At 38.3% G+C, this 22,415-nt stretch overlaps 2 protein-coding genes across 3 annotated transcripts; one reads left to right on the top strand and one right to left on the bottom strand.

Annotated features, from left to right (window-relative positions):
- Positions 1-2,365: 2,365 nt before the first annotated feature.
- scyl1 (SCY1-like, kinase-like 1) lies at positions 2,366-16,428 on the top strand. Of its 2 annotated transcripts, XM_051649166.1 has the most exons (18): positions 2,366-2,522; positions 5,303-5,443; positions 5,755-5,877; positions 5,976-6,196; positions 6,340-6,430; positions 6,565-6,720; positions 7,618-7,776; positions 7,913-8,020; positions 8,119-8,232; positions 8,722-8,877; positions 8,971-9,159; positions 9,281-9,356; positions 12,119-12,313; positions 12,674-12,792; positions 12,928-13,008; positions 14,415-14,777; positions 15,160-15,238; positions 15,563-16,428. In XM_051649166.1, the coding sequence occupies exons 1-18, from the start codon at positions 2,415-2,417 to the stop codon at positions 15,685-15,687; spliced, it is 2,604 nt and encodes an 867-aa protein (XP_051505126.1). In that variant the 5' UTR covers positions 2,366-2,414; the 3' UTR covers positions 15,688-16,428. The 2 variants fall into 2 exon arrangements, with proteins under 2 accessions (XP_051505126.1, XP_051505127.1); XM_051649167.1 differs by lacking the exons at positions 15,160-15,238; positions 15,563-16,428 and having other exon boundaries at positions 12,928-13,096; positions 14,415-14,549.
- A 371-nt stretch (positions 16,429-16,799) lies between these two features.
- Positions 16,800-20,304, bottom strand: LOC127412626 (phospholipase A and acyltransferase 3-like). Its single transcript, XM_051649170.1, has 5 exons — positions 20,250-20,304; positions 19,979-20,034; positions 19,522-19,630; positions 19,092-19,360; positions 16,800-17,263 (listed from the first exon to the last, which is right to left on the bottom strand). Exons 1-5 carry the CDS (start codon positions 20,254-20,256, stop codon positions 17,144-17,146), a joined length of 561 nt encoding a protein of 186 aa, XP_051505130.1. The 5' UTR covers positions 20,257-20,304; the 3' UTR covers positions 16,800-17,143.
- Between the last annotated feature and the right edge of the window lie 2,111 nt (positions 20,305-22,415).

Here is a 22,415-nt window from a genome sequence, read left to right as displayed (position 1 = left end):
AGCCAGAGACAGACTGAAATGAAGGACTTTAAACTGATTCGCAGTTCCCTGAACGCGAATCTAAAAAGCCGCCTGTAATGCAGTGCAAATGGTACATGAAATATGTGTCCTTCAGATCTATTGAAAATCAGTCCTGAGGATGGATGTGTGATTAGATGTGTTTTAACATTTTGAATGGGTGCATCGTGAGCGCTTAATTCAAGCATCTCAGAACTTAAATGGCCGAAGCCTGTCATCCTTCTCCAGAATGAGGAATTAACGGCTGTAAATCCCGCTGTGTGCGTCGCAGTCTGTGCATGCAACACCGGCATATCATGTGGTTGGACCACAGATTGTGCTCGATCGTTGTAAACACCAGCTCTGACATGCCCGTGAGGACTTGCCACGCATTCGCGCAGCAGGACAGTTGGCTATTAATTCATAGGAAACAACTTCTATCGCGTTCTTTGCGAGAAGATTGTGTATTTCGGCTCGTAACACTGGCTCGTCTTCGGACGGAACAGTGGAAGACAGAACAACATTGAAATGGGGCGGTCGATGTGCAAATTGGATCATATAACCAAACGAACGTTTTTTAACCAGGGTGTTAAAAAACGTTCGTTTTTTAACACCCTGTCGGAATGCCAGTAAGAGCTCGCCACGCGTTAGTATTGTGTGTCAGGAGCACTTTGCTGCCGGGGGTGGGGTGGGTGGGGGGTTGGTTCCATCGGTGTAGGGCTTGTGCTGAGGCAGCTGCCTTCGTTTGGACCACGGCTTGGCTTTACCAGCGGCTCGGCAGCAACATTTGGCAGTTTTCTTCTCCATGATCCACATTGGAGAGGATGTAATCGCTGCACGGGCGAGCTGAATAGGGCGCACGCCAGGATTTTGACTGTTCATTATGAACTTTAGGGAAGAACGGGGTAGACCTACGAGAAAGCGTTCGCTTGACGGCGTCCGGACTGCAGGAACCATTCATCAAGGCGAGATTGTGTAGGTTCCTCTGGAGGAGACCACTCGATATCGAGCTCTTTGACAGCCCTTGAAAGGACGCAATGCATCACCTTGTCAGTGGCGCGTACACTCTCCTCGCCCTCGCTGGGGGAGAGGCGGCAGCATCATTCACTGACCACTCGCCTGATGCAGCAAGAGACATGACATCATCATCATCCCCAGCATCAGAACCACCGAACGAGACCAGGTCGAGACGAGTCACACACATAATGTATCGGCATAGATGCATTAAATGGAGATTGAGGTCCACCTCAAATTCATCCTGCTCAACCTCGTGGCCCCGCCGTACCTCCTCGTGTGACCCCTCGGGTATTACAGAAGAGGCAGGTAGGAGGGTGCGTGAGGCTGAATCATCCCTCAGAACGAGGGCGATTCGAGAGCACAGCTTCTTGAGACTCATGCCCTCACAGTGAGGGTAGTCTGTCTCCATGAATGCAGCTCTCATGCTGATCTGACGGCGGGATGTGCCTCTCGCACAAGGAAAAGACGCGAACACATAAGCGACTCTTTTATATATATATATATATATTTCACACAATATCCAATATGCAATTGCTTTGTAAGGATACACAACACCTGCCGAAGCGCTGCGGGGAATCAGGATGCTAAAGGAGCCGGTTCACCAGCGAAGCATCAATTTGTGAGGCAGAGTGATGTTCGCCAGAGCATTGCAGGGGAGCAGAGAGTCTTCTCGTTGCCATGAAGATTTCGCCCGCTGACTTGTGTAGTTGCTGGCGAAGCAGTAGAGGGCTTCTAGACGAGAGATGAATCACTGTCTTGAAGGAAGAAAATTCTGAGGAATGGTGTTTGTGTACCTGCTTTTATAGCAGACAGCTTTGCTCCTAAAATGGGCGGGGCTCAAACACCATAGCCAATATTAGAATATTGGCATTATTGTAGAGAGGTTTCAACTAGGTCGTGTGGAAGGACAACTCCCCATATGCATTAGCACGTAATGTCAAGTGCACTGAGTCGTAAGGGAATGAGATGTTACACAGAATGACCACTCACTTTCACCATTCACTTTCATTGCAATCTATTTCCATTTAGTGAAAGTGAACGGTGACTGAAGGTAACATTCTGCCTGATATTTTCAAGAAAGAAAGTCATAAGGGTTTGGAACACATGAGGGTGAGTAAATAATGAAAGAGTTTTAATTTGTGTGTGATCATCTGCAGCTTTTATCTGCTTAGAAGCGTAAGAAAAACACAGCTGTTGCCAATAACGCCATATTCAATGAAGAAAAACATGCAACACAAGCGTTTCAGCTCCGGAAAGATCCGATATTATCTCGGGCTGGTCATGTGACGGGCAGGTGGCTGGTCCATCGCAAAGCAGTCGCTCCCTCTATCGGTCCACTATCCGTCCTACAGCAACACAGTGGGCTGGACTGCGGGACTGCAGTTGGATACTATTGAAGGATGTGGTCCTTTTTCGCACGGGATCCTATCAGAGACTTTAACTATGAAATTATACCCGAGAACCAAGAAAGATCCGGCATATGGACCCTTAGTCGGGGCAAGCGCAAGGTAAAATAAGTTGACATGAATATAAAACACACATATAATGTCGAAGCAGGCCGCTGAGGCCTCGGACTAGAGTTTTAACTGTGGCTCGCTTTGCATTGCTCATCAGACTGTAGTACAGATACAGAGGGCTCAAAAACACCACGTGGTTTTTCGGCAAGCTATACGTTTTAATAGTCAAGGGTTAGTTTTATTGGGGGATGTATTGGTTAGATTATAAGCTCATTTATTGAAGAAAACTAGGTTTCTTTGGTCATTTTATCACAAGAGCAGCCACGTTACGTTGCTGTGGCCACGTCAACAGAAAACTGCTGTCACATTAGACAGCTCAGTGATTATTATATGACAAAGCACAATTGTTAGCATCCATTTATTTATTTTTCTTTGTAAAGGTTGTCAAACTGTCATAATTTATGGATTTATGTGTGATAAGTTTAATAGTTGGGAAAGGCTGCTGTGCTAGTGTTTACAGTACGTGTCCTGACAGGCCATATAACTGGATCTGATCATTTGTTAGAATTACTGAGTAGATCTGAAGAAACTATTGATTTTAGAATGACATGCAGAATGACAAGCATGATGTTACCATCAAATTAATTTATTTTACAGGCTGTATCAGTGGCTTGGTTTATTTGACAGTTAGATAATACAAACAAGAAATGCTGATTTTCATAATCTACCTGAATTACACTGCTGATTTTTACTATTTGCTATATATCGCCAGCAGCCTCACTATATGATACATACAGTTGAAGTCAGAAGTTTACATACACCTTAGCCAAATACATTTAAACTCAGTTTTTCCACAATTCCTGACATTTAATCGTAGAAATCATTCCCTGTCTTAGGTCAGTTAGGATCACTACTTTATTTTAAGAATGTGAAATGTCAGAATAATAGTAGAGAGAATGATTTATTTCAACTTTTATTTCTTTCATCACATTCCCAGTGGGTCAGAAGTTTACATACACTTTGTTATTATTTGGTAGCATTGCCTTTAAATTGTTTAACTTGGGTCAAACATTTTGGGTAGCCTTCTACAAGCTTCTCACTATAAGTTACTGGAATTTTGGTCCATTGAAAGCCTCACCCTTTTTCCTCCAAACATAACGATGGTCATTATGGCCAAACAGTTCGATTTTTGTTTCATTAGACCAGAGGACATTTCTCCAAAAAGTCAGATCTTTGTTCCCATGCACACTTGCAAACTGTAGTCTGTAGGCGGTTTTGGAGCAGTGGCTTCTTCCTTGCTGAGCAGCCTTTCATGTTAAGTCGATATAGGACTCGTTTTACTGTGGATATAGATACATGTCTACATGTTTCCTCCAGCATCTTCACAAGGTCCTTTGCTGTTATTCTGGGATTGATTTGCACTTTTCACACCAAACTACGTTCATCTCTAGGTTAGGGGTGGGTGATATGACCAAAGTCTTATATCACAATAGGAGTTTTTTTATATCATGATAATGATATATATATATATATATATATATATATATATATATATATATATATATATATATATATCGCAGTATTGTATTTTTTTTCTTCTGGAAAACCAATAACAATCAGTTAACATAATAAATAACCATATTGTAAAGCCTATTTTTGCAAAATGGAGTCATTGATATAAATACTTTTTTAATGAAAACCACTTCCTCTTATATAATTTTCTCCTTATTAATTAGCCTATCAGAATCTAATTGGCTAATTGTCTAAAGGCTTGACATCATTTTCTGGAATTTTCCAAGCTGCTTAAAGGCACAATTAACTTAGTGTATGTAAATTTCTGACCCACTGGAATTGTAATATAGTCAATTAAAAATGAAACAATTTGTCTGTAAACAATTGTGGGAAAAATTACTTGTGTCATGCACAAAGTAGATGTCCTAAATGATTTGCCAAAACTATAGTTTGCTAATATGAAACCTGTGGAGTGGTTAAAAAATGAGTTTTAATGACTTCAACCTAAGTGAATGTAAACTTCTGACTTCAAATGTATAGCGAAACACGTCACGATACGATATCATGATTCCGATTTACAAGCTTTCAATTCCAAATCATTTTGGTATATTTCAGTTATAATGTCTGTTTTGCTTACAGTATGAAAGAATTTGTCTTTCAGCTGATGCTGTTATTATTTATACAGGGGACCATCTAACTTGATAAATTACAAAAATATTTTATTTTATTTCATTTCTTTATCATTTTAGTCACATTTTGAAGTTTTTAAAAATATTCAAAGTACATGCATTCCATGAACAAAATATGATGTCTTGAAATTGCAGATATAATATTATATTGCACGTGTGCACACACACACACAGTAACATGTTTGTTGTTTACATTCCTAATTTGTCTTGTTTACAAGTATTTACATTGTTATGTAGAACAAGTGCTAAAACGGTCTCTTTATGACCAGCGGCAGGGACTTTGACAGTGTTTTGGTCGAATGGTGCTGATGTGTGATTATAATTAAATGTTTGTTTTGTTGTTTTTTTTTTTTTTTTTTTCAACAAATGACTGTAAAGAACAGAAAGGATATTAAAATAGACAATATTCAGTGACAAATGGAATGCACAGAGTTTGCTTTTATTTAGACAACCAGCTTCTTATTTATTGAACTGCTGGATATGAAGTGAATGCTTAAATAGTTAAATAAATAGTTGAATCTAAATATATGGATCTTAAGTATCAATATAAAATCATGAGTAAAAGTATCGTGATATATCGATATTTGATTGTATTGACACAGCCCTAACTTTTATCCACATTTATTCCAGACAACGTGTGAGCCAGTGTCAGTCTTTGTGTACGAGGTGTCCCAGGGAACAGAGGAGCAGACACAGCTGGCTAAAGCAGCTTTCAAACGCACAAAAACTCTCAGACATCCCAATATCTTGTCCTACGTAGATGGGTTGGAGGTAAAGACCTTTGACCGATGAAAAGTTGTTTTATCAGTGTGATGGTGAATTTTTAAGATATGGTTCTCTTGAAACAATGGCTCCTCTTTTCTTTTGCTCTCCTTTGCTCTTGATCATTAAGGTTGAGGTGAGCTCATTATAGTGAATGTACCCCCTTGTCAATAATAGACTCCTTCCCAAGAAGTATTCTGGATAATTTTGTTAGCGGAATACTTTACGAGTTAATGCATCCTAGATTTATCCTAATCTTAATTATAAAGAAAAAACAATTTCACAAAGCCTTCTGTCTTTTCCTGTTCGTTTGATATCAGACAGAGAAAAGCTTATACATCGTTACAGAACCAGTGACCCCTCTGGCTGCCCACCTGAAAGTTCAGGCAGAGAAGGGTGGAGCTAGTGATTTAGAGGTGTCATGGGGCCTTCATCAGATTGTGGTAAGTTCCGAAGAAAAGACAATTTCCTCTTCTTATTATTATTTTATTTTAAATGAACTTCTAAATGAAACAGTTTGCTGTCACCCGTCCTCCGTCAGAAAGCACTGAGCTTTTTGGTGAATGACTGCCACCTCCTCCATAATAACTTGGGCATGTGGGCCATCTTTGTGGACCGTGCCGGTGAATGGAAACTTGGAGGGTTGGATCATGTGACCTCAGACCAGGAAGACTCATCCTCTTTACCGCCACCAAAAGTGATCAACACTGACCTGGAGAAATATGACCCTCCAGAGAGCCCCAGCAGTGGTGGAGAGAAATGGTAACATTTACAAGCAGAAAACACCTTGTTGAATTAGTGTCCTCAGTATTGGTCTTTTTTTTTTTTTTTTTTTTGGCTGGAATGTAAATTATTGGAATGCACTTCTAATGGACTGAATGTGCTGGCTTTTTACCTCCACACAGGACAGGGGATGTGTGGCGCCTTGGTTGTCTCATTTGGGAAGTATTTAATGGACCTTTACCACGCGCCGCCTCATTACGATCTATCGGCAAGGTACTAGATCATTGTTTATCCTTTGTAATGTAAAGTAGTTGTGCATAAGCATTTCCAGTTTCATTAAGCTGAGACATACAGTATCATAGGTTTATATTCAGAGGTTCTAAAACCACCCTGTGTACGTCACACAGATTCCAAAGCAGTTAGTGCAGCATTACTGTGAGTTGGTGGGGGCAAACCCGAAGGTTCGTCCCAACCCTGCCCGGTTCCTCCTGAACTGCAGATCTCCAGGAGGCTTTATGAACAACAGCTTTGTGGAGAGCAATTTATTTTTGGAAGAGATACAGGTATTTAAAGACTCTTTTGTGTCTCTTTTGTGTCAGACAGACTCTTTTCTGTATTGTATTTGTAAGGAGACTCTCCTTAAAAATAAGAAATAATTCATACATTCACTGAATAAATGGCTAAATATTTTCCTGCATATTTGATGTGTTCAGTAATCAATCTTTTGGCCCAGTTTTAAGTCATAGATTTAAAGGGTTAGTTCACCCAAAAATGACAACTCTGTCATCATTTACTCATGTTCATGTTGTTGCAAACCGTATGACTTGCTTTCATCAGTGGGACACAAGAGGAGAATTTTTAAATGGTGACTGAGTCTGTCAGTCCCTAACATTCTGCCTCACAACTCCTGTGTTACATTGGTGAAAGAAAGCCATGCACGCTTAAAGTAAGTTTTCATTTTTGGTTTAAAGGAATAGTTCACTGAAAAATTATAATTCTCTCATTATTTACTCACTGTAATGTCATCTTGAACTGGTATGACTTTCTTTCCTCTGTGGAACACAAACAAAGATATTTTAATGCTGATATGATGTCTGTTTGTCCATACAATGCAAGTGAATGGTGACCAAATTTTCAAGCTCCAAAAAGCACATAAAGGCAGCATAAAAGCGTTCTACGTAATCGAGCTTGAATCATGACCGTGCGTAGAGACTGCAATGGCAAAATGTAAAGTGAAAAAAGAGTTCGATTTTGGTCTGTTCTCACCCAAAACCAATTTTAGAAGACATTGATTAACCTGTGGATCACTTGCATTGGATGAGCAAACAGACATCTTATCTTTATTGGGTGAACTATCCCTTTAACTCCGTTAATGCACTAACAATATTATTAGGATTTTAGAAATGATTGTACTGAATCATACAAGTCACTGATATGCAGGTTTGTTTGTGTGTGTGTAGATTAAGGAAACAGCAGAGAAGCAGCAGTTCTTCCAGGACCTGAGTGAGAATCTGGACTCTTTTCCTGAAGATTTCTGCAAACACAAAGTGCTGCCTCAGCTCCTTACAGCCTTTGAGTTTGGCAATGCTGGCGCTGTCGTCCTCACACCACTATTCAAGGTACCAGACAATTTCTCCATTTTCTATTTACACATTACTTTCAGAGCAGAACGAAACCTTAGAAATGTGAGCATCTTAAGTAGTACATGTCAAGGGCATTCAATACAGATTCAATGTTGTTTTTTTCTTCTGTTAGGTAGGGAAGTATTTGTCAGCTGAAGAGTACCAGCAGAAAATCATTCCAGTTATAGTGAAGATGTTCTCCTCTACTGACCGGGCAATGAGGATACGATTACTACAACAGGTATAGATGAGTCCACTGTTTTATGGTGTATATGTAAATTATTATTTTTCTCACTCTGTCTCTCCTCCTTTATCACCCTTTCTCTTTATAAATGTCAGATGGAGCAGTTTATTCAGTATTTGAATGAAGCAGCAGTTAATTCCCAGATTTTTCCACACGTGGTTCATGGTTTCACAGACACGAACCCTGCGATCCGAGAGCAGACAGTAAAGGTACATGGATGCTCTATATTTTCTCCTCTCTGGTGTTCTGATACTCAGTTTAACCCATAAGTGGCATATTGCAGGAATTTGTCTTTAATATTTCTTTAAATTACCTTTGCTGCTTCTTTGGGTCATTATAATACTATTACTATATGAAAACTAATTTAAGCAGGAAATAAATGGGTGGTTGATGCATAACCATGAAAAGTCCATGGACTTGTTCTTTATCAAAATCGAGATTTTAGGTAAAAAATCTTATTAAAATTAATGAATACGGAAATATTTGTGGTGTGACAAATTAATTTTTTGTCCACATATTCCAAGATTTCTCTTAATATAAACTCTTAAAAGCTGCATGCATTAGAATGATCAAAATTATGTTTAAAATGCGCAGGAAGTATCGACTTCCTAAAAGTTTTTTATGTCAAATACCCAAATCTAGCTTTTCATAGAGATATGTTTATTTGGATGTTATGCTTTTTCTTTTTATCCCTTTAGTCCATGCTCCTGTTGGCCCCTAAACTGAATGAGACCAATTTAAATCAGGAGTTAATGCGTCACTTTGCACGACTGCAGGCCCGGGACGATCAGGGCCCCATCCGCTGCAACACCACCGTATGCCTGGGCAAGATCGCCTCCTACCTCAATGCTGGGGTAAATACAAACAAGAACCCTAAATCCTTTACAGACGTGACATTTTACCTCTATTAATTACCATATTGTGTCTCGTTAACATGTTTTTCTTAGATGCGCCAGCGTGTATTAATCTCTGCATTCTCACGGGCAACTAAAGACCCATTTCCTGCCTCGCGTGCAGCTGGTGTGCTGGGATTCGCTGCCACTCATCAATTTTACAGTGTGACTGAGAGCGCCAGTCGTATTTTGCCCACACTCTGCACACTGACTGTGGACCCGGACAAGAATGTCAGAGATCAGGTAAAGTAAATACACAGCAGAGACACAAAATGTCACAGTATGTATTTGTATGTTTTTCAGTTTAGGTGTGTCATTCATCACTATTAGAATATCCAATGTCTAAAGTTTTCTGTTCTTGTAGGCATTCAAAGCCATAAAAAGTTTCCTCAGTAAACTGGAGACCATTTCTGAAGACCCTTCTAAACTAGCAGAAATAGGTAATGTATTTTTGTAATGCAAAGGTGTGTTTTGCAGTTCAACTTAATAGACGCTTGCTACATTTCCAGTTTTGAAAAGTGGAAGTAAACTATAGCAGTCTAAACTTCGCAGCCAATGTATAGAGGTACTGTTGCAAGAAAAAATATGTGAATCCTTTGGAATTATCTGCATTTATGTATAAATTTGTCTTAAAATTTGGTTTGATCTTCATCTAAGTTACAATAATGAAACACAATCGGTTTTAACTAATAAAACACAAATTATTGTATTGTTCTTGTATATACTGAATAGATCATTCAAACAATCACAGTGTAGGTTGTAAAAAAGGATGTGAACCCCTAAGCTAATGATGTCAACAAAAGCTGATTAGAGTCAGTAGTTGGCAAACCTGGCATCCAATTAATGAAACGAGATTGGAGGTGTTGGTTAGAGCTACTTTGACTAATAAAAAGCACTCAAACATTTTGAGTTTGCTATTCAGAAGAAGCATCTCAGAAGACCTACGATCAAGAATTGTTGCTTTTGCATAAAGCTGGAAAGGTTTACAATGTTATTTCGAAGAGCTTAGATATTCATCTGTCCACAGTTAGACAAACTGTCTATAAATGGAGACGATTTAGTACTGTGGCTACTCTCCCTAGAAGTGGCCGTACAGCCAAGATGATTCAAAGGGCACACTGCAGAATGCTCAATGAGGTAAAAAAAGAACCCTAGAGTGACAGCTAAAGACTTGAAGGAATCATTGGAACTGGTTAACATCTCTGTTCATGAGTCTGCTATCTGGAAAACATCAAACAGGCATGGTGTCCATGGCAGGACACCATGAAGGAAGCCGCTGCTTTCCAACAAAAACCAGGGTTCCCACACATCCTGGAAAACCGGGAAGTTTTCCAGTCATGGAAAATTCTAAAATTTCCTAAATGTCCTGGAAAATAATTATTTGGCCTTGGAAATATTTTAGTATAATAAAACTATGTGTTGCTTACAAGGTTTTTGTTACATGTACAAAAACATGGTAATGAAAATGAATTCAAACCCCGAGGTGGTAGTATGGTGATGCAGCCTTTACACATGTGAATTAATTTTCAATAATTCAACGATCGGAGTCCACTCATACCACATTTACCACATTTCCACGATGTGCAAAACATGGATGGAATCACTGAATCCAGTCTTAACAATTGCATTAGCTATGTCATAATTGGGATGAAAATGAATGTTTAAATGCATAATTAATCTAATTAAAATTGCGATGTGTGCTGGTGTAATTATTAAAGCGCAAAAGGGTGAGATGTAATTAAATAAATAAATAATCTTAATGTGTGTGTGTATTAGATGAAGGGCTGTACAGTGCGACAGTTTTGCACGCATTTGCGATAAAATTATAACGTGCAAATATAAATTTTAACCCATTCGCACATGTGCGACAAGTTTTAGCTTTTGGAAAATCCACAAATTATGCTTATTAACAGCGCTGCAACAAAGAACATGTAAAATAATCTGATGTCTACTTTGCTATTGCGAAATCTCAAAAGCTAGAACTTCAGCACATGGCCATGGATGCGTTTTCAGGATCAAGGTAATGTTCCCTTTGTGTTTTGTGCATTTCAATAAAATAGAATAATTACTGATATAAAATGTAATTAAACTGTCGAATACGGAATTCAGAAAAAAATAACCATCCAATAACCACAATATACATTATGACCTCTCGTGTGTTTTTGCTTAAATATTACACCTGATGGGTACATAAAATGTCCTGGAAAATGTTTTGTGGATTGATGAATCTAAAGTTGAATTGTGTGGGAAGAACACGCTGCACTACACATGGCATAAAATGGCACCGCATACCAACATGAAAACATCATCCCAACAGTGAAGTACGGTGGAGGGAGCATCATGATTTAGGGCTGCTTTGCTGCTTCGGGCCCTTGACCGCTTGCCATCATCGAGGGAAAAATTAATACCCAAGTTTATCAAGATATTCTACAGGAGAATGTCAGGGTGGCTGTGCACCAGCTGAAGCTTAGTAGAATTTGGGAGATACAGCAGGACAATAACCGTTAACATCTAAGTAAATCCACTACAGAACGGCTTCAAAAAAAGAAAATTAATCTTTTGAAGTGGCCCAGACAGAGACCAGACCTTAACCCAATAGAGATGCTTTGGAATGACCTCAAGAGAGCCGGTCACACCAGAAATCCTAAGAATATGTCTGAGCTGAATCAGTTCTGTAAATAAGAATGGTCCAAAATTCCTTCTGAACATTATGCAGGTCTAATCTGCAACTACCGGAAACGCTTGGTTGAGGTTATTTCGGCCAAAGGAGGATCAACCAGTTATTAAATCTAAGGGTCACTTACTTTTTCCACAGCACTGTGAATGTTTAACGGGATGTGCTCAATAAAGACATGAAATATTATAATTGTTTGTGTTGTTAGCTTAAGCACATTGTGTTTGTCTATAATTGTGACTTTGATGAAGATGAGATCACATTTTATGACCAATTAATACAGAAAACCAGCTAATTCCAAAGGGTTTGAAAAAAAGTTGAGAACTGTGAATTGCCGCAGTCAGAGAGAAAGATGCCAAATTTTGTGTCACTAACAGCCCCGTCGCATTTGAAACCCTATTACAGCAGTTAAGTTGGAAATACAAAGTCTGTGAAAATGGTCCTGCACCAGCCCCTCTGAAATAACAGAAATTAAATTAAAATGCATGTTAAATGTAGTAACGTAATGATTTATCTGTTTCCTCGCAGAAAAGGATGTGACTATGTCAGCACAGACAGGAGGGTCGGCTGCTACGTGGGCAGGATGGGCAGTAACGGGCGTCTCATCTCTCACCTCCAAACTCATTCGAAATGCTCCAGCTGGTTCGGAGCCACAACCTGCCGAAAACAGCCCTACCCCTCAACCTACTGCTGGATCAGTAACCACAAATACTGCAGGCAAAGGTGTGAAGCATGATTGTTAAAGTGTGATAACTAAAGCAAATGGAATGAAGATTATCAAAGGAAGAAATCTTGAATAGGAAGAATAGAATTTATGTAACCAGTTGGCACACTGAAGTATTTTAATATGCAAAAAAGCATTCACGCTCGTTCGGGGCATCCGAAAATATTATTTCTAATTCACAAGTTGTTGACTTCCATTGGTTGATATGCTAGTTTTTAACCTACCAACCAAACTTAATGCCCAGTTTTTTTTAAAAAATAGGCAAGTTAATAATCAATTATTGAAATTAGATTATAAGCAAAAATCAACTTGAAGTGCCTTGTTCTTACCTCATCAACTAACTTCCTCTCCTCTTTAAGACCCTGAAACGAGAACACAGACTTCCAGTGCACGTGGCATCCAATCAGAGATGTCAAATGAGGAAACGGCAGAGCCAGATGGAGATCGGTGGGAGGATGAGGATTGGGGAAGCCTTGAGGTGACTGGTGGTTATTTAAATTATGCAAAGTCTCTACTATTTTTGTTAGTCCTTGACCTTTTAAAGTGTTAAAAGTTTGCTTAGACATGAACACTGAAATTTAAATAATTGCCAGCTATCTCTGTTTGCCCACAGGACCCTGAAAAAGTACAGACAGATCCAGACGATTGGCATTCTGATTGGTCGGCTGTGTCCTCAACACACAAGAAAAGCAATGTAGGTGACATTTGGACGTTGAGAGATCACCATTATCCTCCTGATTTGTTCATTTGATGACTGGGGGTTTAAACAGAGACAACTATAAGTAAGCCATTCGTAGATTGATTTCCTTGAAAACTGTAAACACTGTGTCTCTGTGGCACTATAAAAACATTCTGTGCCATAAAAGGAATTAGGCATGTCATGAACCTCCTCGTGGTTGTGATTAGTGGTTCTTGCTCTCAGTGGGGCACGTGGTAAGTTGTGCGTGGATCGCGGAGGGTAGCATGAGCCTCCACATGCGGAGCCTCCACGGTGTCATGCACAACGAGCCACGTGATGAGATGCGCGAATTGGCGGTCTCAGAAGCAGAGGCAACTGAGACTTGTCCTCCGCCACCCAGATTGAGTTGAGTAACTGTGCCACCAGGAGGACCTACTAAGTACTGGGAATTGGGCATTCCAAATTGGGAGAAAAGGGGATAAAAAAAAAGATTGTGTAATGGCAAATGTTATTTGTCGTTACTGGTATGTACACGCAGTGTTAAAGACACGCAGTGACACAGAGGAGCCCTGTTTAATGTCTGAGATGAATAAACATGAAATGTCAAAGGTTTTTCTTCATGTGAAATAAGGGATTGTAGGTTTAATGGAGAGCCTTGAAATAACTGGTGAAATCGAAGAATTTTGGTTAAATATTTTACTATTGCATAACATAATATAATATAATATAATAATAGCTATTCATGTTGGCTAGGTTTCAACAAAAACAGTGTAAATGCAAAATGGACCAAGACCAAAGTTAACCAAAAAGAGAGACAGATATTTTACTATTTAAAAAATGATTTTTAATGTAATTCATAAGTTTTTAAAGCCTTAAAGGAAATCATGTAAAAGGTAAATATGAATAAATGACTTCTTAATGTTTATTTACACACATACACCTATGACAAAAGTATTACAATTTGTGTGACAATTAATCGTAAGTCAAATTTCATAAACATGACAGCCCTAAAGCTGATAAATGTATTTATTCAGGAATCACAATCGAGGGACCGTATGTATCACGATTCACAAAGATGCTCGTTTGTATGCGCAGCCACAGAAAACAAGTTTTGCGCTGATTGACAACAATGAAGTTTAAGGTCATTCTGATGTGTAATTTCATTTACACAAAATGAAACACTAAAAATGGTGATGCTTCTATGACGTGGCACAGCGTGTCAAAGGCAAGTTTACATTGGACAAACAGTTGAAAAACACTTTCGCCCCAGAACCGTAATCGCAGATTTGTAACACTATGTTGTCTCTGAAAAATTTAGATGCATTGAGAATTGTTCTGTGTTGTAAATGCCCATGACACAGTGTGAAAAAACTACTCAGCAAGTTGAAAATGGTTATAATATATTCTTTATCATTCCATAGGTGGGTAGGAAATCCTCTGAGGCGGTGAAAAAGCAGAGTTCTGATTGGAGCTCTGGTTGGGATGCTGATGACAGCTGGTCCAATGAGAAAGATGCTGATGGTCAGGGTCAAAGTTCACCTGCTGATGAGGGCTGGGGTAACGATTGGGATGACGATGGAAGTCTGGCTGAGAGTTTTGCCCAAACCCCACGAATTAAAGCCAACCCCTCAGCCATTGATCCAAAGAGTGCCAGCTTAAGCTCTGGCCAGGAAGGGGTGCGATTGGCTAGCGATTACCACTGGGACGGTGCAGGAGGAAAATCAGCAACATCTGATCTGTTTTCCAATTTGTCACAACGAACAAATACCATTGCTGCTACGCCGGTAAGGACAGGAGGGCTTTGGGTGAGAAGTTAATACAGAGACTGAGAACTGGTGGTGAAAAAAGAATAAGGAAGGATGGTTGTCAGTGGTACATGGTTAAACTTGTTTATAAGAAAAGTTCAATATTTTCCATTAAAATGTTAATTTAAACTTTACTAAATTAACATAAGATTTGTAAGTAAAAGTTACAAAATGTTTGTTAAATTTACTTGCATTAATCAACATTATATCATGACGTAGATTTTACTTAATTTGATACCATTAAAATTTACTTAAAAATTAAGTAAATCTTACTAGTCATTTTATCAGTGAAAATGATGGTGAGTGATTGATGACTATTTTCATTTTCTAGTGAACTAATTAATGTGCTTATTTGTCACAGAAGTCTGATGGCTGGGATGTAGACACAGCAGGAGACTGGGGAACAGAAGAAAATTGGGAGTCGCTGGATGGTGATCAAGGTCAGAACCTTTCTCCAGATAAGTGGTTCTCAAACCTGTCCTGGAGGCCCATCAACACGAAACATTTTAGATGTCTCCTCAATCAAACACTCCTGATTCAACTCGTCATCTTGTTAGTGGAGACTCCAAGACTTAAGTTGGGTGTATCTGAAAAGGACAACATGCAAAATGTGCAGTGCTGGGGGGCCTCCAGGACCAGTTTGAAAACCACTGCTCCAGATTACACATTGCAGATTCTTCTTGACACTGAAAGGCTGTTGTGTTTTTAGTTAGATTAAACTGAATTATTCTAAGTAACCACACTTTCTTTTTTTACTTCCTCAGGTCAAAGTAAGGCAGAATTGGCAAAGAAGAAACGAGAAGAAAGACGAAAGGAGCTGGAGGCCAAACGGGCAGAACGCAAGGCAGCAAAGGTTCCTCACAAACTGGGCGCACGCAAATTGGACTGAGTATTAGGGCTTAACACTGGAGGCGCAGCGAGGTCAGAGCAGTACAAAGGCTATGACTGATCATTAATTGAAGATGAAGGGACTTGGTCAGTGCGAGATTTTAAAGAAACATTCCGTGAACGCGGAGAGGAGGAGCCTCACAGCTGTCTGTTCATTGGCCGACTTGGAAAAGGGAAGAGTAGAGACAAATTTTATCCATTTCCCATGTCTGCTGGAATGAACACTTGTTTGAGGTATTAGGAGTCAAGGGAGATTTGAAAAATGTAATCCTAGATATCTTGTATGTACAGTGATTATACATTAAACACAGACTGCTTATGGCTTGATTGTGGACTTTTGAAAATGGATGATGCAGACAGCTGTTAACTTAATCATGGTCCAAGGTGGGTCAGTGTCATTACTATAGCATGTATAAATGGATTAATATTTTCAAAACAATGGAATCACTGGCCCAAAGACAGATTACAACTCTTGAAAGGTGTTCTGGACTTCTGTTTGCCATATGACATGGTGAGGGTGGATGTTCTTATTTCTGGTTTGTGCCTTCATTTTTGTTCCAAGCAGGTAGTACTGCATATATTGTAATATAAACTAATTCAACAGATGATTCTTTTTAGTTAACGAGACAAGTCTGTGAGAGCTGGTGCAATATTTTCAGATGGAGTTGGTCATGTACTGTATACACAGATGTAAAATCCAACTTATGTACGATAATAAACAGACACAGTCTGCCTTAGGACATCTTATGTACAGAGTTTTGGTTGCTCAGTTGTTTGGTTTCACATTGCTTTGTTGTCGCAAGAATGTGGTCCAGCAAATGGTAACAAAGTTCTCATTGATCTCTTGTAATTCAGGCCAGCAACACAAAGTTGCCCTCCATACATTAGACAGGATGACTTAACCTTCTATCTTTTCTTGTTTGTAAATGGTTTGTAAACTGCACCCAGAAAGCACGTTGGTATATTACACAAGCACAATTATTTTTGCTTTATTAGAATTTACATTGTAAAACCACCAACTGTAAAACCCCTTACAAATGACATACTTGGACCCAGTCAAAGATTTAATGGCACCAAGACACAAACATGTTAGTTTAAGGAATAATTCAAATATTATCACGTAACATATTTTATTTTCAGTTATGTAGTCATCAAAACATTAGTACAGGTATCAAAATATAAAGTATGACATCAAAGTTTCCTTGAAGCTTTTGTAATTTTTTTAACAGTGGTTAAATGCAATATTGCTTTGTTACCAAACAACAGATGGGATGGTTTTGTTTTTTTGCTGTAACGTTCTGTTTATGAAGATTCCATTTGTGCTCATAAAACTAAGCCTACACTGACTTTTTTGGCCAATGGGTTCAGACAACTTACTAGATTGATGTTTTAATGATTATTTTTACAATTTTAAAAGGTCTCCACAACTGTGCTTTCAGTTCTTCGTTTCCCAGTGCTCACTGCGTCTGCTTCTCTTTGTCTTTTGAACCAAATATGTCTGCAGCAATTGCGAGAACTCCAAAGCCAATCATTGCAGCAAGGCCAAATCCAACACCCATCTCCACCGCTTTTCGCACCTGTCAGAATGGACAGAAAAATTAAAGAAAATGTGTATGTGATAAGCGGAGTGCCTATCACCGTTAATGTAGACAAAGCGTATATGAACTTAATACAAATACAGTGGCAAGAAAAAATATGTGAACCCTTTGGAATTAATTGGTCATAAAATGTGATCTCATCTGCATCAAAGTCACGAGTATACACAAACAGTGTGCTCAAGCTAACAACACACAAACAATTATAATATTTCATGTTTTTACCGAACATATCCCATTAAACATTCACAGTGCTGTGGAAAAAGTAAGTGAACCCTTGAATTTAATAACTGGTCAGTCCTCCTTTGGCAGCAATAACCTCAACCAAGCGTTTCCGGTAGTTGCGGATTAGACCTGCACAATGTTCAGAAGGAATTTTGGACCATTCTTATTTACAGAACTGATTCAGCTCAGACATATTCGTAGGATGTCTGGTGTGAACGGCTCTCTTGATCTCATTCCAAAGCATCTCTATTGGGTTAAGGTCTGGTCTCTGTCTGGGCCACTTCAAAAGATTAATTTTCTTTTTTTGAAGCCATTCTGTAGTGGATTTACTTAGATGTTTGCAGTTATTGTCCTACTGCATCACTCAACTTCTACTGAGCTTCAGCTGGTGCACAGCCACCCTGACATTATTCTGTAGGATATCTTGATAAACTTGGGAATTAATTTTCTCTCGATGATGGCAAATGGTCAAGGGCCCAAAGCAGCAAAGCAGCCCAAAATCATGATGCTTCCTCCACCATACTTTACCGTTGGGATGATGTTCTCATGTTGGTACGCGGTACCCTTTTTACACCATACGTAGTGCTGCTTGTTCTTCCCAAACAATTCAACCTTAGTTTCATCATCCCTCGAAACTTTTCCTTGTAGCTTTGTGGAGTGTCAAGGTGGTCTTTGGCAAACTTCAGGCATGCAGCAATGTTTTTTTTTTTTTTTTGGGGGGGAAAGCAGTGGCTTCCTGCCATGGACACCATGCCTGTTTGATGTTTTCCAGATAGCAGACTCATGAACAGAGATGTTAACCAGTTCCAATGATTCCTTCAAGTCTTTAGCTGTCACTCTAGGGTTCTTTTTTACCTCATTGAGCATTCTGCAGTGTGCCCTTTGAATCATCTTGGCTGTACGGCCACTTCTAGGGAGAGTAGCCACAGTACTAAATCGTCTCAATTTATAGACAGTTTGTCTAACTGTGGACAGATGAATATCTAAGCTCTTCGAAATAACATTGTAAACCTTTCCAGCTTTATGCAAAAGCAACAATTCTTGATCGTAGGTCTTCTGAGATCTCTTTTTTGCAAGACATGGTCCACATCAGCAGATGCTTCTTCTGAATAGCAAACTCAAAATGTTTGAGTGCTTTTTATTAGTCAAAGTAGCTCTAACCAACACCTCCAATCTCGTTTCATTAATTGGATGCCAGGTTTGCCAACTACTGACTCTAATCAGCTTTTGTTGACATCATTAGCTTAGGGGTTCACATCCTTTTTTACAACCTACACTGTGATTGTTTGAATGATCTATTCAGTATATACAAGAACAATACAATAATTTGTGTTTTATTAGTTAAAACCGATTGTGTTTGTTCATTATTGTAACTTAGATGAAGATCAAATCAGATTTAAGACAAATGTATACATAAATGCAGGTAATTCCAATTCACATACTTTTTCTTGCCACTGTATTTTACCATAATAGTTTTGTAATCCTGAGATTTTCATAATAAACATTTGTTAGAGCACTATAACTGACTAACACACAATCACACTATAGCAGACATAAATTGTCAGGTGATGAAAATCAGTTGTACCTGGCGAGACTGTGGCTTCCCGTATCTCAGCTCTGTAACGAAGTGCTCACAGTTCCCTCTAAACACACAATACGGAAGTTCCTTTCCCAAAAGACTCTGGGCCTCTTGTATGATATCTCTGACCAGCCGAGGCTCATATTTGTCATCCAGAAGGTTGTTGATATTGTACTTATCATTGCCAACTACACTCCAAAGTTCCTCTTTCTTCACTATGGCTCTGTCATACAATACAGACATAATACTGGAGGCCCCAGCTTGAGCATGCTCAGCTATGGATCAAGAAAGAAAACAAAACCTTTTCTATCTGTTAAAGGCTTAACCTTTATTTTTACAGTAGAAAAAGTTATTGTTAATGATCATTCTGTGATAAATGTAGCATAATATGTATTTGAATGTTATGAAACATCTATTATGTTTGTGAATAACTCACAGGGTGGAGCCAGATGAATGACATAACCATCACCCACATAAATAGCCCAGTGCTGGTATCCAACTCTGAAGATTTCAATGAGATCTCCAGGCTCCGGCTTCACATCATACTAGCAGACAATAATACTGATGTAATATTACGTTTAATTTGTATAGATGAATAATCAAAGCATTTGTTTTGTCAACACTCTAATATATCATACTGTTATATTAACCGAAATAACCTAAAACTCTTGAACCTGTGAACAAAGGAAAAGAAAGTGAAAGTGCTGTTGCTGTTTTATATTTACACGTCCTTGAGCAATCCCATAAATAATTACACACTGAGCAATAATATCAAAACCTCCAAATAACTGTCCTAAAATACATAAAACACCAAAATATTCCTTTACCTGTTTACTTTATTGAATGTTACATTTCATTCTTTACATTCTTACCAGGTCAGTAAATCAATTTACCTTAGTCGGCGCCATGGCAACCTCAGCAAACAGCTGTACTGGGTTTGATACGAATCCTGTACAAACACAGATTAAAAGACATTAAAACATTCTTCACGGGTGTTTTTATTCCATATCATTTAAATATAATTTTACTCCTTAAACCGACGTTAAGAGTGTAGCACATTTGAGACAATAGTTTAAATCCCTGTAACATCAGAGAAACATTTGTGAAAAATCAATAAATGACGGGTTATCATAAACAAATCTAGTTGACACATCGAAAACAAACCTGACATTAGACATTGTTGGTCTCGGAAACAAATGTGAGCTGTACGTCAGATCATCGTCGGCAAACATGTTTGGTTTTGGGATGATTTAGTGAGAGAGTCAGTGGCAATTTTAAAGAAAAATAAATAAGACATCGTACTTACAATGGTGTATCTGAGTGAGAGTACCGTTTATGTTCTTATGGTCGGAGTAAAAATAACATCTGAGGTTATAAATCAGCTCATGGAGTTTAAAAGAGTAAATTGACCAATAGGTGTACAACAGCTCTAAGAGTGCTCATTGGTGAACGCCCTTAGAGAGCTCTTCCTGTTTAAAGGGACTTTAATGTTTAGATGTTATTGTTTTTCTCCTAGACTAGAAGTTTCCATCTTAAAATTTGAAAATCCATCATAAAACTATTCATTACTATGTATTTAAAACTATCACAATCAAATATTGTGAATTATTGAAATAGGTTAAAAATCATGTTTAAAGGGATAGTTCACACAAAAAATGTAAATTCTGGCATCATTTACTCACTCTCACGCCATCTCAGATGTGCATGACATTCTTTCTTATGCTGAACAAAAAACAACGATTTTTAGAAGAATATTTCAGCTCTGTAGATCCATACAATGCAAGTGAATGGTGACCAGACCTTTGAAGCTCCAAAAATCACATAAATGCAGCATAAAAGTAATCAAAATGACTCCAGTGGTTAAATCTATATCTTAAAAAGCGATGTGTTAAGTGTGGGTGAGAAACAGGTCAATATTTAAGCCCTTTTTTTATTAAAAATCTCCACTTTCACTTTCACATTTTGAAAGTTACAGTTAAAGTGCAGATTTATGGTAAAAAAAGGACTTAAATATTGATTTTTTTTTTTCTCAAACAAAGAAATCGTATCGCTTTAGAAGACCATTAATTTGACCACTGGAGTCTTATGGATTACTTTTATGCTGCTTTTATTTATTTATTTTTGGAGCTTCAAAGTTCTGGTCACCATTCACTTGCATTGTACAGACCTACAGAACTGAGATACTCTTATAAAAAAATCTTTGTGTTCAGTAGAAGAAAGAAAGTCACACATCTGGGATGGCACGAGGGTGAGTAAATGATGAGAGAATTTTAATTTTGGGGTGAGCTATCCCTTTAATTGTGTGTATTTAGGATATATGAAAAATAAAATTAGCCTAAGAAAGACAAAGAGGTCTGATATGTGACTTTTTAAATTCTCCACAGACTTCAGGGAGAGGAGGTGGTGTTGCCACTGTTTTTAGAAACTCTTTTAAATACAGAATGCTACCTATGGACATGTGTTCCAGTTTTGAAGCCTAATTATTAAAGTCTGACGCCCTGGGTCCTGCCTTATGTGCACTTGTGTACAGACCTCCCAGATTGAATAGGGACTTTATTGAACAATTTTCAGACTTTCTCTCTGGACTGGTGTCACGCAGTGATACAGTGCATCCAGAAAGTATTCACAGCGCTTCACTTTTTCCACATTTTGTTATGTTACAGCCTTATTCCAAAATGGATTAAACTCATTATTTTCCTCAAAATTCTACAAACAATACCCCATAATGACAACGTGAAAGAAGTTTGTTTGAAATCTTTGCAAATTTATTTAAAAAAAAAACAAAACAAAAAACCCATGTACATAAGTATTCACAGCCTTTGCTCAATACTTTGTTGAAGCATCAGAGAATTCAATTTTATTTATTGCATTTTACTGATGATGTCTCACATAAAGTCAGTACTGAATCACTGGTTGAAGCTTTCAATAAATCCTTTTTTTTCACTCTTGAAAATGATGCTCCGCTCCAGCCAAGGAGAATTAAGGGCATTTCACAGCCTTGGCTAAATAACGTCACCCATGCTCTTAGACAAGAGTGTAGAAAAGCGGAGTGAAAGTGGAAAAGAGACAAGCTTCAGGTCACTTTTGACATCTTAAAGGTGTCTTTAACAAACTATCAAAGAGCAGTAAAAGAGGCAAAAGCTAAGTTTTTCTCTAAGGTAATCTCTACTTTTGGACCATTTGCATTATCATTGTTTAATACTATCCATTCTGTCTTACACCCTATGAGAGATGCTTTTTTGGACATTACTCAAGAGACCTGTGACAAATTCTTTAACTTTTTTACTCACAAAATATAGCGTATTAAAGCAATTGCACCTTCACAATTTG

Source organism: Myxocyprinus asiaticus, chromosome 22 (assembly GCF_019703515.2).
Source record: "Myxocyprinus asiaticus isolate MX2 ecotype Aquarium Trade chromosome 22, UBuf_Myxa_2, whole genome shotgun sequence".
Classification (NCBI taxonomy): Eukaryota; Metazoa; Chordata; class Actinopteri; order Cypriniformes; family Catostomidae; genus Myxocyprinus; species Myxocyprinus asiaticus.
This window is presented reverse-complemented; position numbering and strand designations above follow the sequence as displayed.

Coding starts and splice junctions, on each gene's coding strand:
- scyl1 (XM_051649166.1), top strand. CDS start 2,415: ATGTGGTCCTTTTTCGCACGGGATCCTATCAGAGACTTTAACTATGAA. Junction 13,009..14,414: donor CAACACACAAGAAAAGCAAT/GTAGGTGACATT, acceptor ATCATTCCATAG/GTGGGTAGGAAATCCTCTGA. Junction 15,239..15,562: donor GTCGCTGGATGGTGATCAAG/GTCAGAACCTTT, acceptor TTACTTCCTCAG/GTCAAAGTAAGGCAGAATTG.
- LOC127412626 (XM_051649170.1), bottom strand. Junction 19,631..19,978: donor TTGCCATGGCGCCGACTAAG/GTAAATTGATTT, acceptor ATTGTCTGCTAG/TATGATGTGAAGCCGGAGCC. Junction 19,361..19,521: donor CATTCATCTGGCTCCACCCT/GTGAGTTATTCA, acceptor CTTGATCCATAG/CTGAGCATGCTCAAGCTGGG.